Raw genomic sequence first — 18,195 nt, forward strand, 5'->3', positions numbered from 1 at the left:
TTTGTATAAGATACCATTGCCAGTCCATACACTATGTTTCCATATTCCAATCGAGATCTTATTAGAACTCTGTAGAGGCATAAGAGCACAGTAGAATCTGCACCCCATTTTGTTTTAGTTAATACTTTTAAAATATACATAGTTTGAGCATTTTTTCCTTAAGGCTCTCATACATGGAATAAAGTTGAGAATAGAGAATAAAGATGTTGAAAACGGAGAAGACAAAAGTGCATGCACAGTCTTTGATTTATAGTAGAGTTATAATTTTATTCACCATCTCTGTTTTTTCATGTTTAATACTGTAAAGCTGCTTGATTTAAATCAATCTGTATAATTGTGTATGTGATGTGACTGGGGAGTTGAATTGCTGATCTGGTGCAAACAAATCCACATCACTATATTCTGAAGTGTTCACAGCTACACGTTTCCCACCACATTTATTTTGTTACTGAAAGGAAAAAGCACAGCACATATTTACACATTAATTTAAATGCAACACTCGAGATGTTCACTTAAGTCTGCTGCCACTAAGCAAAGACTGGAAAAGAACTTTGCAGTGAGTATATCAGGGCTTTCAGGGCTGGTACAAGACCTCTCTATAACAAAACTCTTATGTGAACCTCGAGGTTTACTTTGTTTCGGTAAGTCTTTCCATCGATGGCACATGAAAGGCTTGCATGTTAAGGGTTCCTGGTTGGTTGAAACTCTTTCCACACTCAGAGCATGTGTAGGGTTTCTCTCCAGTGTGAATTCTTACGTGGGCTTTAAATTGTCCTTTGTGACCAAAACCCTTTCCACACTGAGGGCATGTGTAGGGTTTCTCTCCAGTGTGAACTCTCATGTGGTCTTTAAGGGTTCCTTTTATTTTGAAACCTTTTCCACATTGTTGGCAGGTGAAAGGGAGCTCTCCTGTGTGAATTCTCATATGGTCTTTAAGGTGTCCTTTTCATTTGAAAGTTTTTCCACACTGAGGGCAGGTGTTGGGCTTCTCTCCAGTGTGAAAGCTCATGTGGACTTTATGGTGTCCTTTTCGTTTGAAACTTTTTCCACATTGTGTGCAGGTAAAATGGCTCTCTCCAGTATGAACATTCAGGTGGCCTTTAAGGTGGTCTTTACGTTTAAAACTCTTTCCACACTGAGGGCATGTGTAGGGTTTCTCTCCAGTGTGAATTCTCATGTGGTCTGTAAGGTGTCCTTTTTGGTTGAAACTTTTTCCACATTGTTGGCAGGTGTAAGACTTCTTTCCATTGTGAACTCCCATGTGGACTTCAAGGTTTTTATGCTGACAGAAACTCTTTCCACACTGTTTGCAGTGCAGAGCAAGGACAGGACTTGCTACTGTTAAAACATACACAACACGCTGCTGTGAGCAAGTAAGAGATGCTGTTGCTGTACAATTTAGTGTACATGAATTACCCCCCAACAAAAAAGGTGACATGTGAACAATGAAGGCCTAGTACTGCAGGAGGCAAGTTGATGATGAGCCTGCTTTGCCGAATGGCTTAACTCTATTGGCCTATGACTATATCCGCTTTTCCACTGTCGGGTCAAATGGTTCTTAGAATGGTAAGGAATGGTTCCAGTTGTGTTTCCACTTGAGTCTGGTACAGCACGGAACGATTACAAACCATTCTCGTCCCAGAATTCTCGGCAAGGTTGTCTAAACGTGCTGAATCATGTTGGTAGAATGCATGAAGTGCCATCGCTACTCAGGATTGGTCACTTGTCTGTTGCATGGCTACCAGTTTCCCTAAAGCTGGCTAAGCACTCTATGAGCAATGCAAACACAAATTAAGTTGTGTAAAGAAACCCCCTACAACCACCTAAACATAGTAAGATGATATAGCATCATTTGAGAACTGTCATGTTCATCATTTGATAATTGTTAAAGTAGAGGTCATTTGTACAACAGAATAATTGAGAATGACTCTATAGCGTTCATCTGAAACCAGCTCGAAACACAGTATGTTTGAAAGTATAAAAAATGTTTCTACAGTGGGGAAAATAATTATTTGATCCCCTGCAGATTTCATAAGTTTGCCCACTTACAAAGAAAGGAGTCTATGATTTTTATGGTAAGTTTATTTTAATGTATAGAGGCAGAATATCATCAAAAAAAAATCCAGAAAAAAAACATTATATAAAAGTTATAATTGATTAACATTTGATCAAATGAAATAAGTATTTGATCCCCTACCAACCAGCAAGAATTCTGCCTTCTTTTTTGTTTATGTGCCCATGTCGAACACGGATTAGTCCCGTCACTTTAAGAAAGTACTCTTAATTCAGCTCGTTATGTGTATAAAAGACACCTGTTCAAATAATCTGTATCTTTCATTTAAACCTCTCCACCACCATGGGCAAGAACAAAGAGCTGTCAAAGGACATCAGGGACAAGACAGTAGACCTGCACAAGGCTGGAATGGGCTACAAGACCATCAGCAAGAAGCTTGGTGAGAAGAAGACAGCTGTTAGTGTGATTATTCGGAAATGGAAGAAACACAAAATAACCCTCGGTCTGGAGCTACATGCAAGATCTCACCTCATGGGGTAAGGATGATGAAGAGAAAGCTGAGGGATCAGCCCAGAACTACACGGAAGGAGCTTGTAAATGATCTCAAGGCAATTAGGACCACAGTCACTAAGAAACCATCGGTAACACACTACGCCGCAATGGATTGAAATCCTGCAGTGCTCGCAAGGTCCCTCTGCTCAAAAAGGCACATCAGGCCTGTACAGAAGTTTGCCAATGAACATCTAAATGATCCAAAGAAGGCTTGGGAGAAAGTACTGTGGTCAGATGAAACCAAAATTGAGCTCTTTGGCATCAACTCAACTCGCCATGTTTGGAGGGAGAGAAATGCTGACTATGACCCCATGAACACCATCCCTACAGTCAAGCATGGAGGTGGAAATATTATGCTTTAGGTCCATTTCTCTGCTAAGGGTACAGGACGACTTCACCCCATTGAGGGGCTGATGACCAGGGCCATGTACTGTAAAATCTTGGACGAGAACCTACTTCCTTCAGCCAGAACACTGAAGATGGGTCACGGATCGGTCTTCCAGCATGACAATTACCCAAAACATTCTGCCAAGGCAACAAATGAGTGGCTCAAGAAGCACATTAAGGTCATGGAGTGGCCTAACCAGTCTCCAGACCTTAATCCTATCTAAAATCTGTGGAGGGTGCTGAAAGTTTGAATTCGACAGCCTTAGAAACCTTAAGGATTTAGAGAGGATCTGTAAAGAGGAGTGGATCAAAATCCCTCCTGAGATGTGTGCAAACCTGGTGACCAACTACAATGCAGTCGTAAACATTGGACAACACAGTTCAATTGCGCCAAGAGTTCTACAGAAAAACAGCAGTTTATGTACATGGCTGCCCGTGTCACATTTTACACAACACTACAAAGCAAGCAGGTCTTACCTTTGCCGAGGTAAGAGTGTGGGGCTGGATATTTTAAAAGAGTTACATTATAAAAACCTCTAAGGGGCTGTTCACCCAGAAAAACAATGGAAAAGTAGCACATTGGAGTGGAAAAATGCATTCTATATTAACGTGCTAGACGGACATGCAAAACGGTTGCGCTGGCATCTTGCGACTTTTGCAGTATCTCACACATGACATGGTGCTCTAAAAACATGGCATTCTTATAAATGAGCATATTTTACCAAGCTCCTATGTTTAGATTCAGTCATTTCATTTTAATGGTAATGAAAAGGTTACTCAGTTATTGAAATGTCTTACCTTCAAAATGCCATATTAGTCAATTAATTAGTATTTAACCAATTTTACTGTCTTTGTGTCCATGTGTGCTTTTTTTTTTCCTCCAAGTCTAACTCTTTGGACAACAAGACAGTAAAACGTCCATTTCTGTCAGTTTTACAGCAGCAAAAGGAACACTGTTGTGTTTACTTACTCCTGTCATCAGCACTGTAACGATGGACAAAACATGATAAAAACTTCCAGATCCGCAATTAAATGTCGGATCATATGCGCTCCGTCATTCATCTTGAAATCACACTATTTGAGTCTACCACTTGGTTCTTCTGTGAACTTAGAGGCTTTTGCTGACAAAGGTAAGTGGCATTTAGAAGATTCTGCAAATGAACCAGTATTTCTGAATGAGCTTACGCTGGGTTTTAGCGAATATATAAAAATATCAATACAATGTAAAGTATTTGACCTGGCTCTTGTTATAAATTTTATTTTGTTACTATGCTTTTTGTCATCTGTTGTACAAGCAGGATGTGTAATCCTAGTTTAAAATGTAGATTTAAAAAATGTACAATGAAGGAGCAGACCACACAAGATAGGGGAGACCATTCCGAAGCCTGGGCCCAGCCACAGAAAAGACCCGATCACCCTTTGATTTGTAGGTAATTAATGTCCACTGTGATTGGACAGCTGAGTAAAAACACAGGTTGTAGCTTCTGAAGTGCAAGCTTAAGGGTTTCTGGGGTCCCACTGCTTGATATTATGTATGCAACAACAACTTCATGACCATGGTTATCTCTCATAAGCAATGTAAAAAGTGGAAAGGAATATTTATTCACACAGGGTGTGGCATTGCGTGGCAAAGATCACAATGTTACTCCCATGGGCCTGTAAGTCCTGATCCTTACCCAGTGGCTGATAAAGTATATCACCTTCTTTATACTCATACAGACTTTATCAAGGTGTTTCCCTCAAAGCATTCAAGTATGGATATTATATATCTTCTGGTGTAACGAAGTATTCTCAGGAATGATAATTAGCGAGTTGTACACAGTCCACCATTTTCTCCAAGCTTTAGCAGCTGTAGCGAAAATAATGTCTCGTAACTAAGTGATTGAGGTGTTTTGTGTTTTGTTGTTGGATGTAAGAGTGAACATAACAGTCTCCATGTACTCCTGACATCAGAGCCGCTAAAGACGCAGTGGATTAGTTTTATTTTTGAAGGGAATGTGCCCCCATATATTTAAATTTTTTATGTCTCAACGAATCATTTTACACAAATCAGTCTATTTATGAAAGAATGTCAGTACAGAGGTACAATACAAAAAAGGTTTTGCCAAAAAGTTTACTCAAGGATGGATCAGCACCAACTGTTCGTGATCCAGCTTACAGTCCCCAGAGCGATACACAGCATTAATGAAAGGGAGAGCATGTGTGTATGTAATTGTATGTGTGTGTGTGTCAGTTGTGGATGTTTCCCCGTTTGGGCGTCTTGTACTGTCATGTCTTGCCTGCCTTGCCAACAAAGTTATACTACATTGAGAGGAACAACTCATATTTATCTCTGGATGGGTGTAACTTCTTTTTAATGAGCACACAGGTACAGTAAATGCTATTGTTCTTACTCTGTCAGAACTACAAGTTACATTTTATGAGATGCATGATCTCTGAGTGACGTTCAAAAAAATGTCACAAAGTTTTTTCTTCATTGCTAAGAGTTTTATTCTAGGTTTGTTTGGTATAATGTGTTCCAAGATTACTCCTTGAACAAAGAGAAAGAGAGACTTTCATTTAATTCCACTTATTGTAAATATCCACCTAAATTTAACTCATATACACCCAAGAACTTAGTTTTGTATATACTGTTTTGAATAACACTTCATCTATAACTATAAAGCAATACATGGATACAGAGTTAGAGAGATTTTTAAAATAATTAATTTGTTTTCTCTGGGTTAAATGTAGTAGTTCCTCCAAAATCTTTTTCACCAACCAGTTAATTTTCATAAGTGATATGTTTATTTAAAATATCTGCAACATCTCTTTGAAATCTAGATGTTTAAAGACAAGAAAGTTCTTTAAATAATTTATATAAAAATTTTTTGATTAAAATTGCAAGCTCTTTCATTTATCAGGTTTACTGAGCTTTCAGACCAATGGAGATTGCTGCAGAGTACAGGAAGTCCAAAGATCTCTGCCTTTTAGTTCTATATCCATGGTTGCATAACTGAAAATGACAGACAAAAAGAAAAATTAAATTTATCATTCAATTCATGCTTTCTACAATGCAAAGGCTGTTGAGTGTGTTTTCTTCTAGAAAGACATGTTGTAAAAAGTACACAATTTGCTTGAAGGCTATTGTCAGTAATGCAGCATTGCAGTTAAGATTTACTGTCCAAACTTACCAGTGCACATCGGCCGTTCTGTACAAGGCAAAGATGAACCTCACAGTGCAGGAAGATGTGGTCAGAAATCCCTGAGAAGGTCAATATCCTGAAGGAGAAATGGCTTGTTGTATCAATACCATTCTGAAGAACTTCCACTGCGGCATCTTCGGGGTTTGGACATCTAGGAAGTGAGGAAAGTTTTAGAAAGGAAGTTAATAAAAGGAAAATTAGAGCATGGCAAAATTTGAATGTCTTGTTTATGATGTACTTGGTTAATTTTGTTTTAGGGCTGTCACGATATTAGATTTTTCACACCATGGTAATTGTGGCCAAAAGAATTCACGATATAAATATATCGCGTTATCTATAGAATCCTTGGGGGAGAAAAAATTATAAGTCTAAATAGTTTTTCTCTTTCAGGGTTGCTGCACATTTTTTAAAAGTCAAATTTAAGGCTTTTTAAGACCTGAAGAAATAAAAATTAATACTAGCATAGTAGCCTATACATTATGGCTGTTACCAATCAAATGAAATAATTATCAACAAAATCCATCTTTGTAATACAGAGGAGACACAGAATGAGAAGTGGCATTAATATATTTACACAGCATATATCATTTGTCTACATAAATGTAATTCAATATTTAAATAAGGATTTTTTTCTAATTTTAACTTTTTTACTTAAAATGTACCTTAAATATGAAACTAAACTAAACTGCCAGTAGGTGGCAGCAAGTCACTGTCTTAATGAGTGAGTGAGTCATTCATTCAACCGATTTGTTCAAATGACTGATTCATTCAGGAACGAAACTCGGATTCATTCGTTCTAAATGTGGATTCAGTCAGTATAACAAAAACATTTCTGTTGCACAGGGGCTGTTCTGCTGTTCATCATTTTGAAATTTTTGTTGGTGAAATAAAGGGAAAAAAACAATATTAACAATACTGTGTCTAAAATGTAACTAACAGTTCATTTAACAATAACTTGAAGGAACATTGCATTTGTGCTGATTTGGGGAAAACGGCACTCTTGCTAGTGTGATATCTTAATACAACTACATCATATAATATGATATAATGACAAAAACTCGTCGGGGCAAAAAAATGCCTGTGTATCTTGAATTTTGAGGGCATATAACTGCATGCATAGCTACATCACGCTGAATAAGACGAGTAAAGAAAATGCAGTAGGCTACTTATTAAAAGAATCACCCTTTATTTAAATATATGAACACAGAAAATCGCTGTTAACAGGTTAATATAACATTTCCCATTCCATGACTAGTAAAATAATCGCAACTTACTCTCTGTAAAATGGCGTAATCTGCAGGGAGATGGACACGGAGGTGGGTAAAAAGGTTGGTGGTGTTGCCACCCTTCGCACTGACTGTAGCTAGGGACGTATTTCCAAATGAAACGGAATATTGAATAGAGGGCTGAGTTTTACTTTAACGCTCATCCTCTCCATCTCTCGCTCATAGCAGACTAACGATTGGTGGGGAATTTTTTGCGCGATTTTAACCCAAGCCGTCAAACTGATTTCATCAGAGAAGGGCGCTATTCCAGACCCTCTCTTCATTGCTCCGAGTCAGTCTCGAACTGCTGGCTAGTCGCTGCTGGCATGCAATGACACTAAGCACAGCATTCTTTAGCGGTCGTCAGTGTGCAGTTGTTTAACTGCAGAACTCTCACTATCTGGCCACTGATACACACGCAATGCGAGTGGATGTCTGTTTATCACAGCTGACGCGAAACAAAATGCTTCAATTAATGCTTCAAAATAAAGCGCAGATGATGAACCAACAACAAGAAAGCACAAAAAATGAAAGTACAGTACACAAGAATAAATACAATCAAGTGTTCGTTGTTAGTCGCCTACAGCACAGCAGCTCCAGACAATCATGACACTCAAACCCAGTTTTACTCACATGTGAAGGAATCAAAGCAGCATGTTTTCAGGCCTTCCCACTTAGCTCTCTCCAGCGCTGGAAAGTTTTTCTAATATAAATGCAGGCCCTAAAGCGCTTGCCCAGTCACAAACCTTCATTCCAGTGATATTCTTTTGAGCTTTTTTGTATTGTGTCTCATCTCTCTTTCTGTTTTTCTTCATATCTCCCTCTTGCTTGTTCTCTCTCCTCGACCATCATACCCCCCCCCCCCCCCCCCCCACCCCCGACCCCCACCCCCCGACCCCCACCCCCCACTGCTATGTCACATCCATAATAATTTGGAACACGGTGTAGTTACCTATTAATGATGGACTGTTTTTATCCAATTTTGTTGAATTCACTTAATGAGATTGCAACAAATTTAATCATAAAACCATTTAAACCATCAAGTCACTCACTCTCTACTAATTAGATTCCAGCGAATATGATATCCAGCATCATTAACTGGTGTGGCCCAGCAGTTGTCCAGAACTGTTGCGATTTGATTTCTATCCACTCCTTCCACCTTAACAGCCACATACATCTGCTGGTTCACTTGTACTTGCTCCTCATCATATGGAATAGTAAACTGTGCATCATGGTAGGGTATCATGCGGATTTGGTATGTGCCCTGTCCAGCAGGAAGTTCATCACTTACCACACTGTAGGCAAAAACAAAAAATATCAGCAACCATGACTTAAGGAAATTGTTATGGTGATAGCCTTATGAGACTCAAACCAACAGCCTTTCAATTTGCAGCCCTGAGCCTTAGTAAGAATGTAAACCTGCTTTCACAGTAACCTTATCAACACTTTTAACCCATTTTGCATCAGGTGGAAATTCTCTGTAAAGTCCTAAATGAGATAACTAATTTTATTCGTTTGCATTTTTCGCTGTCAGATTTTGCTACCTTCTGTTTTTAATGGGAGGTAGCAAAATCAGACAGGGTAGAACAAACTGTCAGAATACTGGCATTTCTCCCCTTGGGTTTTAAGTTTCGGGAAGGGAAAAAATCTAAAAGTCAGACATGTTAAATATTATAAAGTGAATGTAGTCAATCCAAATTGACCCTTCGCTAAGCCACGCCCGAAAACTGCCACAGGCCAATCATGGTTTAGCAAACGCAACTAGGCGCGGGACGTCTGTCAAGGTTTCGAGCGAGGAAAACATGCCGAAGCGTTGTGCATATGGATTAAAACTGATACCCGATATCCAAAAAGTTTGGACGGGGTGGTGGAATTTTTTCCCTTCCCGAAACGTAAAACCCAAGGGGAGAAATGCCGGTGTTCTGACAATTTGTGCTACCCTGTCCGATTTTGCTACCTCCCATTGAAACAGTAGGTAGCAAAATCTGACTGCAAAAATGCAAACATTACCCATCAGATTGTGCTTCCAGCATGATATTAACGTGGTTTATGGCCTTATTAACATCTACACCTACCCCAACCCTAAACCCACCCTTATAATAATGCAAGTACAGTAGTGGTAGCACAATATGATATAGCATTAATCATTAGAACAAGTATATATCGATAGCGAAAAATGCTACTTATCAGATTGTGCTTTATTATTGTCTACATCTACCCCAACATTAAACCTACCCTTACAATAATGCAAATACAGTAATTTTGGGTTATTTATCATGACAACAATGATGTAATATTGATGTACGCACATGCAGTAAGCCTGGGTAGGACAATCTGATGGGAAAGTTAGCTAGCTAGCTGTCACAGACACGTCAGGTTCCACCTCACTGCAGTACCCACGCACTCAATCACCAGCCTTCTAATCACCGCCACCTGCACGTCATTAACTCTGCAATCACCAGCACCATAAAGCCACCACACTCACACACACTCACTGTCCGGTCTCGTTCGCACTACGACATATGTATGCTTACCTTAAGGACTCCCAAACGACTTACCTACCTGCTCCAGCGATCTCCTTCATCTCCTTCGTCTCCTGGTCTCCCCGTGTGCAAACCTACCTGTGTGTGTGAGTGTCTCCATCGTCTCCCTCCATTGCATCTCTCATCCAGCATCTGCAAGTTTAAAAGGACAGTATTATATCCCATTCATCTCTCATCACGCTATATCTGCTTGCTCTCACTCTGTGCTCTACAACTTGTGAATAAATACTTTACTGGATTGCTTCTACTTCAGTCTCCGTGTCTCTGTTGTAACAGAAGACCGGACCATAACAACTTCACAGTATGAGCACCAACGACCCGTTTCAAGAGCTCGTGGACACGCTGCGCCGAGCACTCACACCACAGCTATCGTCATCTTCCTCCAGCAACGCTTCCACTCCAGCACCAGCCAGCACCGCTTCCTCACCAGCATTCACCGCCAGTCCCATGGCCAAACCGGCGCCCTACTCTGGATCGGCGGAGGAATGCAGCGGATTCCTTCTCCAATGCGAACTGGTCCTGGAGATGCAGCCGCAATTCTACACCACCGACGCGGCTAAAATAGCGTTCATCATCTCGCAATTGCAAGGTAAGGCCCTGCAATGGGCAGACTCTCTGTGGACTCAAAAGGGCCCTGTGGTCAGATCATACTCGGCGTTCGTCTCTCACTTCCGGGAGGTCTTCGGGAAACCTCTGACGGATTCATCGACTGGTGAGAAACTCTACAATCTAAAACAACGTAATCTCTCTGTTAACGAATATGCCTTGCAGTTCCGAACGCTAGCCGCCACCAGCGGATGGAATGAACAAGCTCTCATCACCTCATTCCGTCAGGGGTTGGAACCCAATATGCGGCTGCATCTCGCTGCATACGAGGACTCCATTGGACTTGAACGCTTTATCCAACTCGCCATTCGCGTGGGGTCCCGTATGCAGTCGTGTCTCCTAGAGCACCAGGGCCAGTCAACCATCACCAACCTCCTCCGTCGGTCCGAACCCGTCAGCCCTCCAGAACCAGCCACCGAACCCATGCAGATTGATCATTCTCGTCTCACCACAAATGAAAGACAAAGAAGGCTGACCCTGAACTTATGTTTATATTGTGGATTACCGGGGCATGTCATCTCTACATGCCCAACCCGTCCTCCTCGGCCCGTGGTGAGTGCAATTTTTCCCTCTATCCAAAAAATGAAACCACTCACTACTGTTGTAATCCTTACTGCTGCAAACACCAGTGTTCCAGTGGTGGCGCTCCTCGACTCAGGGTCAGCAGGAAATTTAATCTCTGGTGCCCTCTGCCGACAACTCAACCTCAAAGTCTCCCCGTCTCCGACTTGCTATCAAATCCACTCCATCACGGGCAAACCCCTGAGCCGTAAGTACATCCGTCATTATGTGGGACCTCTTCAACTCTGTGTCGGCATCCTGCACTCTGAGAAGGTACATCTGCTGGTTCTGGAGGAATCCACCGCTGACGTGGTTCTAGGGCGCCCGTGGCTAGAACAACACAATCCCACCATCTCCTGGCGCACGGGCGAAGTCCTGAAGTGGGGCGATCACTGCTTTCCCGACTGTTTCCCAGCGCTTCCTGTTCCAAAGTCTCCACTCTCCAAGTCTCTCTCCATGAACGCCACTTCTATCGAAAGCCCTGTCGAGAAACGCTCCGTGGATGTTCCCCCGGACTACGCCCCCTTCAGTGACGTTTTCTGCCCGCAGCGCGCCTCCAAACTTCCTCCACACCGGCCATGGGACTGTGCCATCGATCTGCTACCGGGTGAACCAGTGCCTAGGGGACGCATCTACCCCCTATCACTACCGGAGGAGAAGGCCATGGAGGAATACATCAAGGAGGCACTCGAACAGGGATACATCCGCCCGTCTACTTCCCCTGCTGCTTCAAGCTTCTTTTTCGTGGCAAAGAAGGACGGAGGCTTGAGGCCATGCATCGACTACCGTGCCCTCAACAAGATCACCGTCAAATTCCGCTACCCACTTCCCCTCGTCCCAGCGGCCCTGGAACATCTCCGCGGTGCCACTGTGTTCACCAAGTTGGACCTCCGCAGCGCGTACAACCTCATCCGGATACGTGAGGGGGACGAGTGGAAGACCGCCTTTGTCACGCCCACCGGACACTACGAATATCTCGTCATGCCGTATGGCCTGGTCAACGCCCCCTCCGTATTCCAGGATTTCATTCATGAGGTGCTCCGGGAGTTTCTCCACAAGTTCGTTCTGGTATATATTGATGACATCCTCATCTACTCCCGGAGCTTGGCCGAACATCGCCACCACGTTGCGGAGGTCCTTCAACGCTTACGGCAGTTTCACCTCTTCCTAAAAGCTGAAAAGTGCTCCTTTCACCAGCCCTCCGTCCAGTTCCTAGGATACATCATTGACCACAGTGGCATCCGGATGGACGAGGGGAAGGTCACCGCTATCCAGTCCTGGCCCACTCCATCAACTATCAAAGAGCTCCAACGATTCCTAGGTTTCTCCAACTTCTACCGCAGATTTATCAAGAATTACAGCACCATCGTCAGTCCACTCACCAACTTACTCCGTAACCAGCCCAAGTCTCTGTCCTGGTCCCAACTTGCCACCAACGCCTTCGAGACCCTGAAAAGAGCCTTCACCACCGCTCCCCTCCTCGTCCACCCTAACCCGGACCTACCATTCATCGTGGAAGTGGACGCCTCCACCACCGGAGTGGGAGCGGTCCTTTCACAGCAGCAGGGGACGCCAAGTAGACTCCATCCATGCGCCTTCTTCTCCCGCAAGCTCAACCCGGCGGAGGTCAATTATGACATCGGTGACCGCGAACTCCTGGCCGTCAAGCTTGCCCTTGAGGAGTGGAGGCATTGGTTGGAGGGGGCTACTCATCCGTTTCAAGTTCTCACTGACCATAAAAACCTCGAATATCTGAAGGCTGCCAAAAGACTCAACCCTCGCCAAGCTCGCTGGGCCATGTTTTTCTCGAGATTCAATTTCTCCATCTCTTACCGCCCTGGTTCTAAGAACACTAAAGCTGACGCTCTGTCTCGTATCCATTCCCCTGAGGAAAAGCCCGAAGAGCCTGAAAAGATCCTGCCGGAGTCTATCTTCGTGAACCCTATCCAGTGGTCTGAAGAAACCATTCCCTCCTCCAATGCCTCCACACGCACTCCGCCGGGTTGCCCCCAAGGCTTGCAATATGTCACACGGGCACGTCGCACTCCACTTCTGCACAATACCCACTCATCACTTGGCACTGGTCACCCGGGGGTCAATGAGACCCTCTCGTTGCTCAAACAACGCTTCTGGTGGCCCAACATGGCCAACGACGTCAGAAGGTACGTGCAGGGCTGCAGGGAGTGCGCCATTTCCAAAAGTCCACGCCATCTTCCCACCGGCAAGCTACTTCCTCTGCCCGTTCCTGAGCGACCCTGGTCACACCTGGGAGTGGACTTCGTCACCGATCTCCCTGAGTCTGACGGTCACACGTGCATCCTGGTGGTGGTAGACCGCTTCTCTAAGTCCTGCCGTTTGATACCCCTGGAGGGTCTACCTACCGCTATGGCCACAGCAGAGATGCTATTCAACCATGTTTTTCGCTATTATGGAATACCTGAAGATATAGTCTCCGACAGAGGACCCCAATTCATTTCCCACGTCTGGAAGGCCTTCTTCTCCCTCCTGGGTGTGACCGTCAGCCTGTTATCTGGATACCATCCTCAGTCGAACGGGCAGACGGAAAGGAAGATCCAGGAGATTGGCCGCTTCCTGCGTACCTTCTGTCACGGCCACCAGAACTCCTGGAACCAGTACCTGGGTTGGGCCGAGTACGCACAGAACTCCCTCCGTCAAGCCACAACTGGACTAACACCCTTCCAGTGCGTACTCGGCTACCAACCCCCGCTGTTCCCCTGGGATGGGGAACCCTCCAACGTCCCTGCAGTCGACTACTGGTTCCGGGAGAGCGAGAGGGTATGGGACTCAGCTCACCACCAACTGCAGAGAGCCCTGCGCAGACGCAAGAGGACAGCCGACCTTCGGCGCTCCGACGCTCCAGTCTATCAACCGGGGCAGAAGGTCTGGCTGTCCACCAGGGACATCAGGATGCGTCTGCCCTGCAAGAAGCTGAGTCCCCGCTTCATTGGCCCGTTCACCATCCTTCGGCAGATCAACCCCGTCACTTACCGTCTCCAACTCCCTGCACAGTATAGTAGAATTCATCCTACTTTCCACGTTTCTCTACTAAAACCTCACCACCCTTCTGTTGTTCCCTCCACAGAACCTGACGTGGCAGCCGCCGAGCCCCCCCTTCCACTCATCCTGGAGGACGGCACAGCTTACGTGGTTTATGAGATCCTGGATTCCCGGTGCCGTGGTGGTCAGCTCGAATACCTCGTTGACTGGGAAGGTTATGGCCCCGAGGAACGCTCATGGGTGCCCAAGAATGATATCCTTGATCCTATTCTATTACAGAACTTCCACGCCAATCACCCGGACAGACCTGCCCCACGACCTAGAGGACGACCACCACGGCGTCGAGGTCCGCGGCCCTCAGGAGCGGGCCGTGGGAGGGGGGGTACTGTCACAGACACGTCAGGTTCCACCTCACTGCAGTACCCACGCACTCAATCACCAGCCTTCTAATCACCGCCACCTGCACGTCATTAACTCTGCAATCACCAGCACCATAAAGCCACCACACTCACACACACTCACTGTCCGGTCTCGTTCGCACTACGACATATGTATGCTTACCTTAAGGACTCCCAAACGACTTACCTACCTGCTCCAGCGATCTCCTTCATCTCCTTCGTCTCCTGGTCTCCCCGTGTGCAAACCTACCTGTGTGTGTGAGTGTCTCCATCGTCTCCCTCCATTGCATCTCTCATCCAGCATCTGCAAGTTTAAAAGGACAGTATTATATCCCATTCATCTCTCATCACGCTATATCTGCTTGCTCTCACTCTGTGCTCTACAACTTGTGAATAAATACTTTACTGGATTGCTTCTACTTCAGTCTCCGTGTCTCTGTTGTAACACTAGCTAACTCAGCACATATATTTGAACGTAAAACAAGATGATTAAAGGCAAGACGGAGTAGCTTGGCATGCTAAAAATATAAGCGGGAGAATGTTATCATAGCAAAGTGGTCAGTAATGTCTTGTGTTTATTCCACAACACTTATGGATAAGCTGTTTGATTTATAATTATTAGGTTATTTTTCACAAATTTCACTTAAAGGTGCCCTTGAACCCTTTTTTACAAGATGTAATATAAGTCTAAGGTGTCCCCTGAATGTGTCTGTGAAGTTTCAGCTCAAAATACCCCATACATTTTTTATTCAATGTTTTAACTGCCTATTTTGGGGCATAATTAGAAATGTGCCGATTCAGTGCGTGTCCCCTTTAAATGCTCGCGCTCCCGCCCCCAAGCTTGCAACTCTATAATACATTGCAAAAACAAAGTTCGCACAGCTAATATAACCCTCAAAATGGATCTTTACAAAGTGTTCGTCATGCAGCATATCATATCATGTAAGTATAGTATTTATTTGGATGTTTACATATGATTCTGAATGAGTTTCATAGTAGACTATGCTCGAGCTAATGGGGCTAAAACTAACATTATACACTGTTGGAGAGATTTATAAAGAATGAAGCTGTGTTTATGAATTATACAGACTGCAAGTGTTTAATAATGAAAATAACAACATTGTCATGAGTCGGGTTTGATTTCTTCCGTTTCTTTTGTTCCTCTATCTTTATTGCCATTTAAGCTCAGCTGTTTGTCGTTACGATCAGCGCTCGCGCTGATCAATTTTTCACCTGTTCCTTCTCTACTCTGATTTTCTTTGCTATTTCTCTCTGCTGATTTCTCGTCTCTTTGCCAGATGTTTATTATCTGTGTTGTGGCGTGTAACTCTGCTCTACATTGTTATCCAGATATCTTTGAGGTGTTGATTGTGTGTTCATCTCAGTCTCAGTCTTAGTAGCTGTCCAGTTCCAGACTTATTGCACCGCCGTGTTCGTCAACCCTGGTTTCTGCCCAGTCTTCCTGCAGCCAGGGATTGAGTGGATCTTCTAACCACCTGCGGTACATCCAAGTCCGGGACTGAGCAACTGAGTTACTGTGAGCCCTCCGCCAGGATATCTTCTTTGTTTATTTCGAACTGTGTTCCAGCTGCGAGCACCCAAGAAGTCGTTTTTTGTTTTGTTTTTTGATTCTGAACTATGAATAAATTCTGTCTTAATTGCCTCTTCGCTTCTGGGTCATCTGCTTCACACAACAAACATGGCTCTGGTCTCCATGAATTCAGTGAGAAACAATGGTAACTTTAACCACATTTAACAGTACATTAGCAACATGCTAACGAAACATTTAGAAAGACATTTGGATCATGTCAGTTATTATTGCTCCATCTGCCATTTTTCGCTATTGTCCTTGCTTGCTTACCTGCATATAGATTGTCTGAATACTACGCATTTTTATTTAGAAGACATTGAAGTACACTTACCCGCCTTCAGCTCGGAAACTAATGGGCATAGATAGGTTCTGGATCAGAGGGTATGCACAAGAAAATGTACTGTTCATCCATATACCTCTTGTAATGATGCTCTGTTCAGTGTTCTTTGGGTTAAACTGAATGGAGTTTTGGTAGATGAAGTGAGTACTGTTGCTCTGTGAGGAGGTGAACAAATGTCAGTTACACATTACACATATGTATGGACAGGCATCTAATTAGAAGCTCTAGTGATGAAACTGAGATGGAAAAATCATTACCGTCAGAGTGGTACCACATATTTGGCCTTCATTGTCAAAATAAAACAGAAGTCTGCCATTCTCAAGGGTTCCTTTGCAGCTTGGGTCATTTAGGTGCAGGGTCTCAGGATAAAACCCAGACTCAAAGAGCTGGCAGCGGGAGAGAGATATGGAGCCAGTGTTGCTGATACAAGACCCCACAGCATCTGAGCAGATACAAGATTTCAAAGATACATATATCTATATCTGTGGTTTAAAATTGAATTTGATGTCACATTAAGATTGTGAAGAAAACAAATCAAAACTCCCTAACATTACCGAATGAAAAGTTGACCCAGAAAAACGTACAGGACTGTGTATGTAAGCTTTGGGGGTGTTGATGGATGAGAACTACTCCATCTATGTTTTGATCATCATTCTGAATCCGATCTGGATGTAATCTGATGCGCAGCATTCGTTCCGTAAGTTGAATAGGGAAGGCATAGGGCATACAGCGTAAGCTTTTTGAAGAATACGGAAAGCGGAAGCCCGTGCAAGGCAATTATTTGTGTTTATAAGGCATATACAGTCTGATTTTTTTAGAAAATGACAGATCATTTCGCTAGATAAGACCCTTATTCCTCATCTGGTATCATTTAAAGCCCTTTGAAGCTGCACTGAAATTGTAATTTTGACCTTCAACTGTTTGGAGGCCATTGAAGTCCACTATAAGGAGAATAATCCTGGAATGTTTTCATCAAAAACCTTAATTTCTTTTTGACTGAAGAAAGAAAGACATGAACATCTTGGATGACATGGGGGTGAGTAAATTATCAGGAAAGTTTTATTTGAAAGTGAACTAATCCTTTAATTATGGGCTTATTCTGCTCAAACTTGAATTTCACTCAATAAGTGCCATAATTAATGTGGATATACCTTTCACTTTGTGGGTCAAACTGTCTTTATTATACTATTTTAGCAATTTATAACTGCAAAATCATCAGTAATTAAGCATAATTACTAGTTTATTGTTTGGTTAACTTAAGTTAATCATTAATTACTATTGTGTCCATGTGTAACTAATGAATAATTGTGAACAAGTAAATCATTAATTACTAGTGTGTTCATTCTTAACTAATGCTTAGCCCTCTGGGGTCTGAGGATTTTTGGGGCCCTGGAGAAGTTTTGACATGCCCTGACATTTGTGCTTTTTTCAGTTATTCATAAACATATTAATGGAAAAAGAGTCATTACACTGTATTCATCACGAACTAGGCTACCATAATATGTGAGGAACATGTATGTACATATTTGAATTTTTGAAGGAATAACGTTTATGTGTGGTTATTGAAATAACAAAAAACTTAAGTCACTGAAATAAGGCCACAAAACTAATGTTATATGTGTGTTCACAAAACTTCTGGGTATTGGAGGTTGTAGACTAGAGTTTTTGCTTCAAACTTATGTAAAAATTATCCTGCCAACTCGTTCATATAAACAATATATTGATTTAGTTTTTG

General features: G+C 43.1%; 1 protein-coding gene and 1 pseudogene across 1 annotated transcript in view; both read right to left on the reverse strand.

Moving 5' to 3' along the window:
• Positions 1-403: 403 nt before the first annotated feature.
• LOC125245280 lies at positions 404-1,857 on the reverse strand (annotated as a pseudogene).
• Positions 1,858-4,476: 2,619 nt separating this feature from the next.
• The window catches only part of LOC125245265 (uromodulin-like), a 29,715-nt gene continuing 15,996 nt past the window's right edge, over positions 4,477-18,195 (reverse strand). The window contains exons 5-9 of the mRNA XM_048155803.1: positions 16,718-16,902; positions 16,452-16,615; positions 8,456-8,698; positions 6,127-6,289; positions 4,477-5,948 (exon numbers count right to left, since the gene is read on the reverse strand). Of these exons, the coding sequence (XP_048011760.1) occupies positions 5,859-5,948; positions 6,127-6,289; positions 8,456-8,698; positions 16,452-16,615; positions 16,718-16,902 (845 nt within the window). The 3' untranslated portion in view covers positions 4,477-5,858. The remainder of the gene's footprint in view (positions 5,949-6,126; positions 6,290-8,455; positions 8,699-16,451; positions 16,616-16,717; positions 16,903-18,195) is intronic.

This window comes from Megalobrama amblycephala, linkage group LG14 (assembly GCF_018812025.1).
Source record: "Megalobrama amblycephala isolate DHTTF-2021 linkage group LG14, ASM1881202v1, whole genome shotgun sequence".
Lineage (NCBI taxonomy): Eukaryota > Metazoa > Chordata > Actinopteri > Cypriniformes > Xenocyprididae > Megalobrama > Megalobrama amblycephala.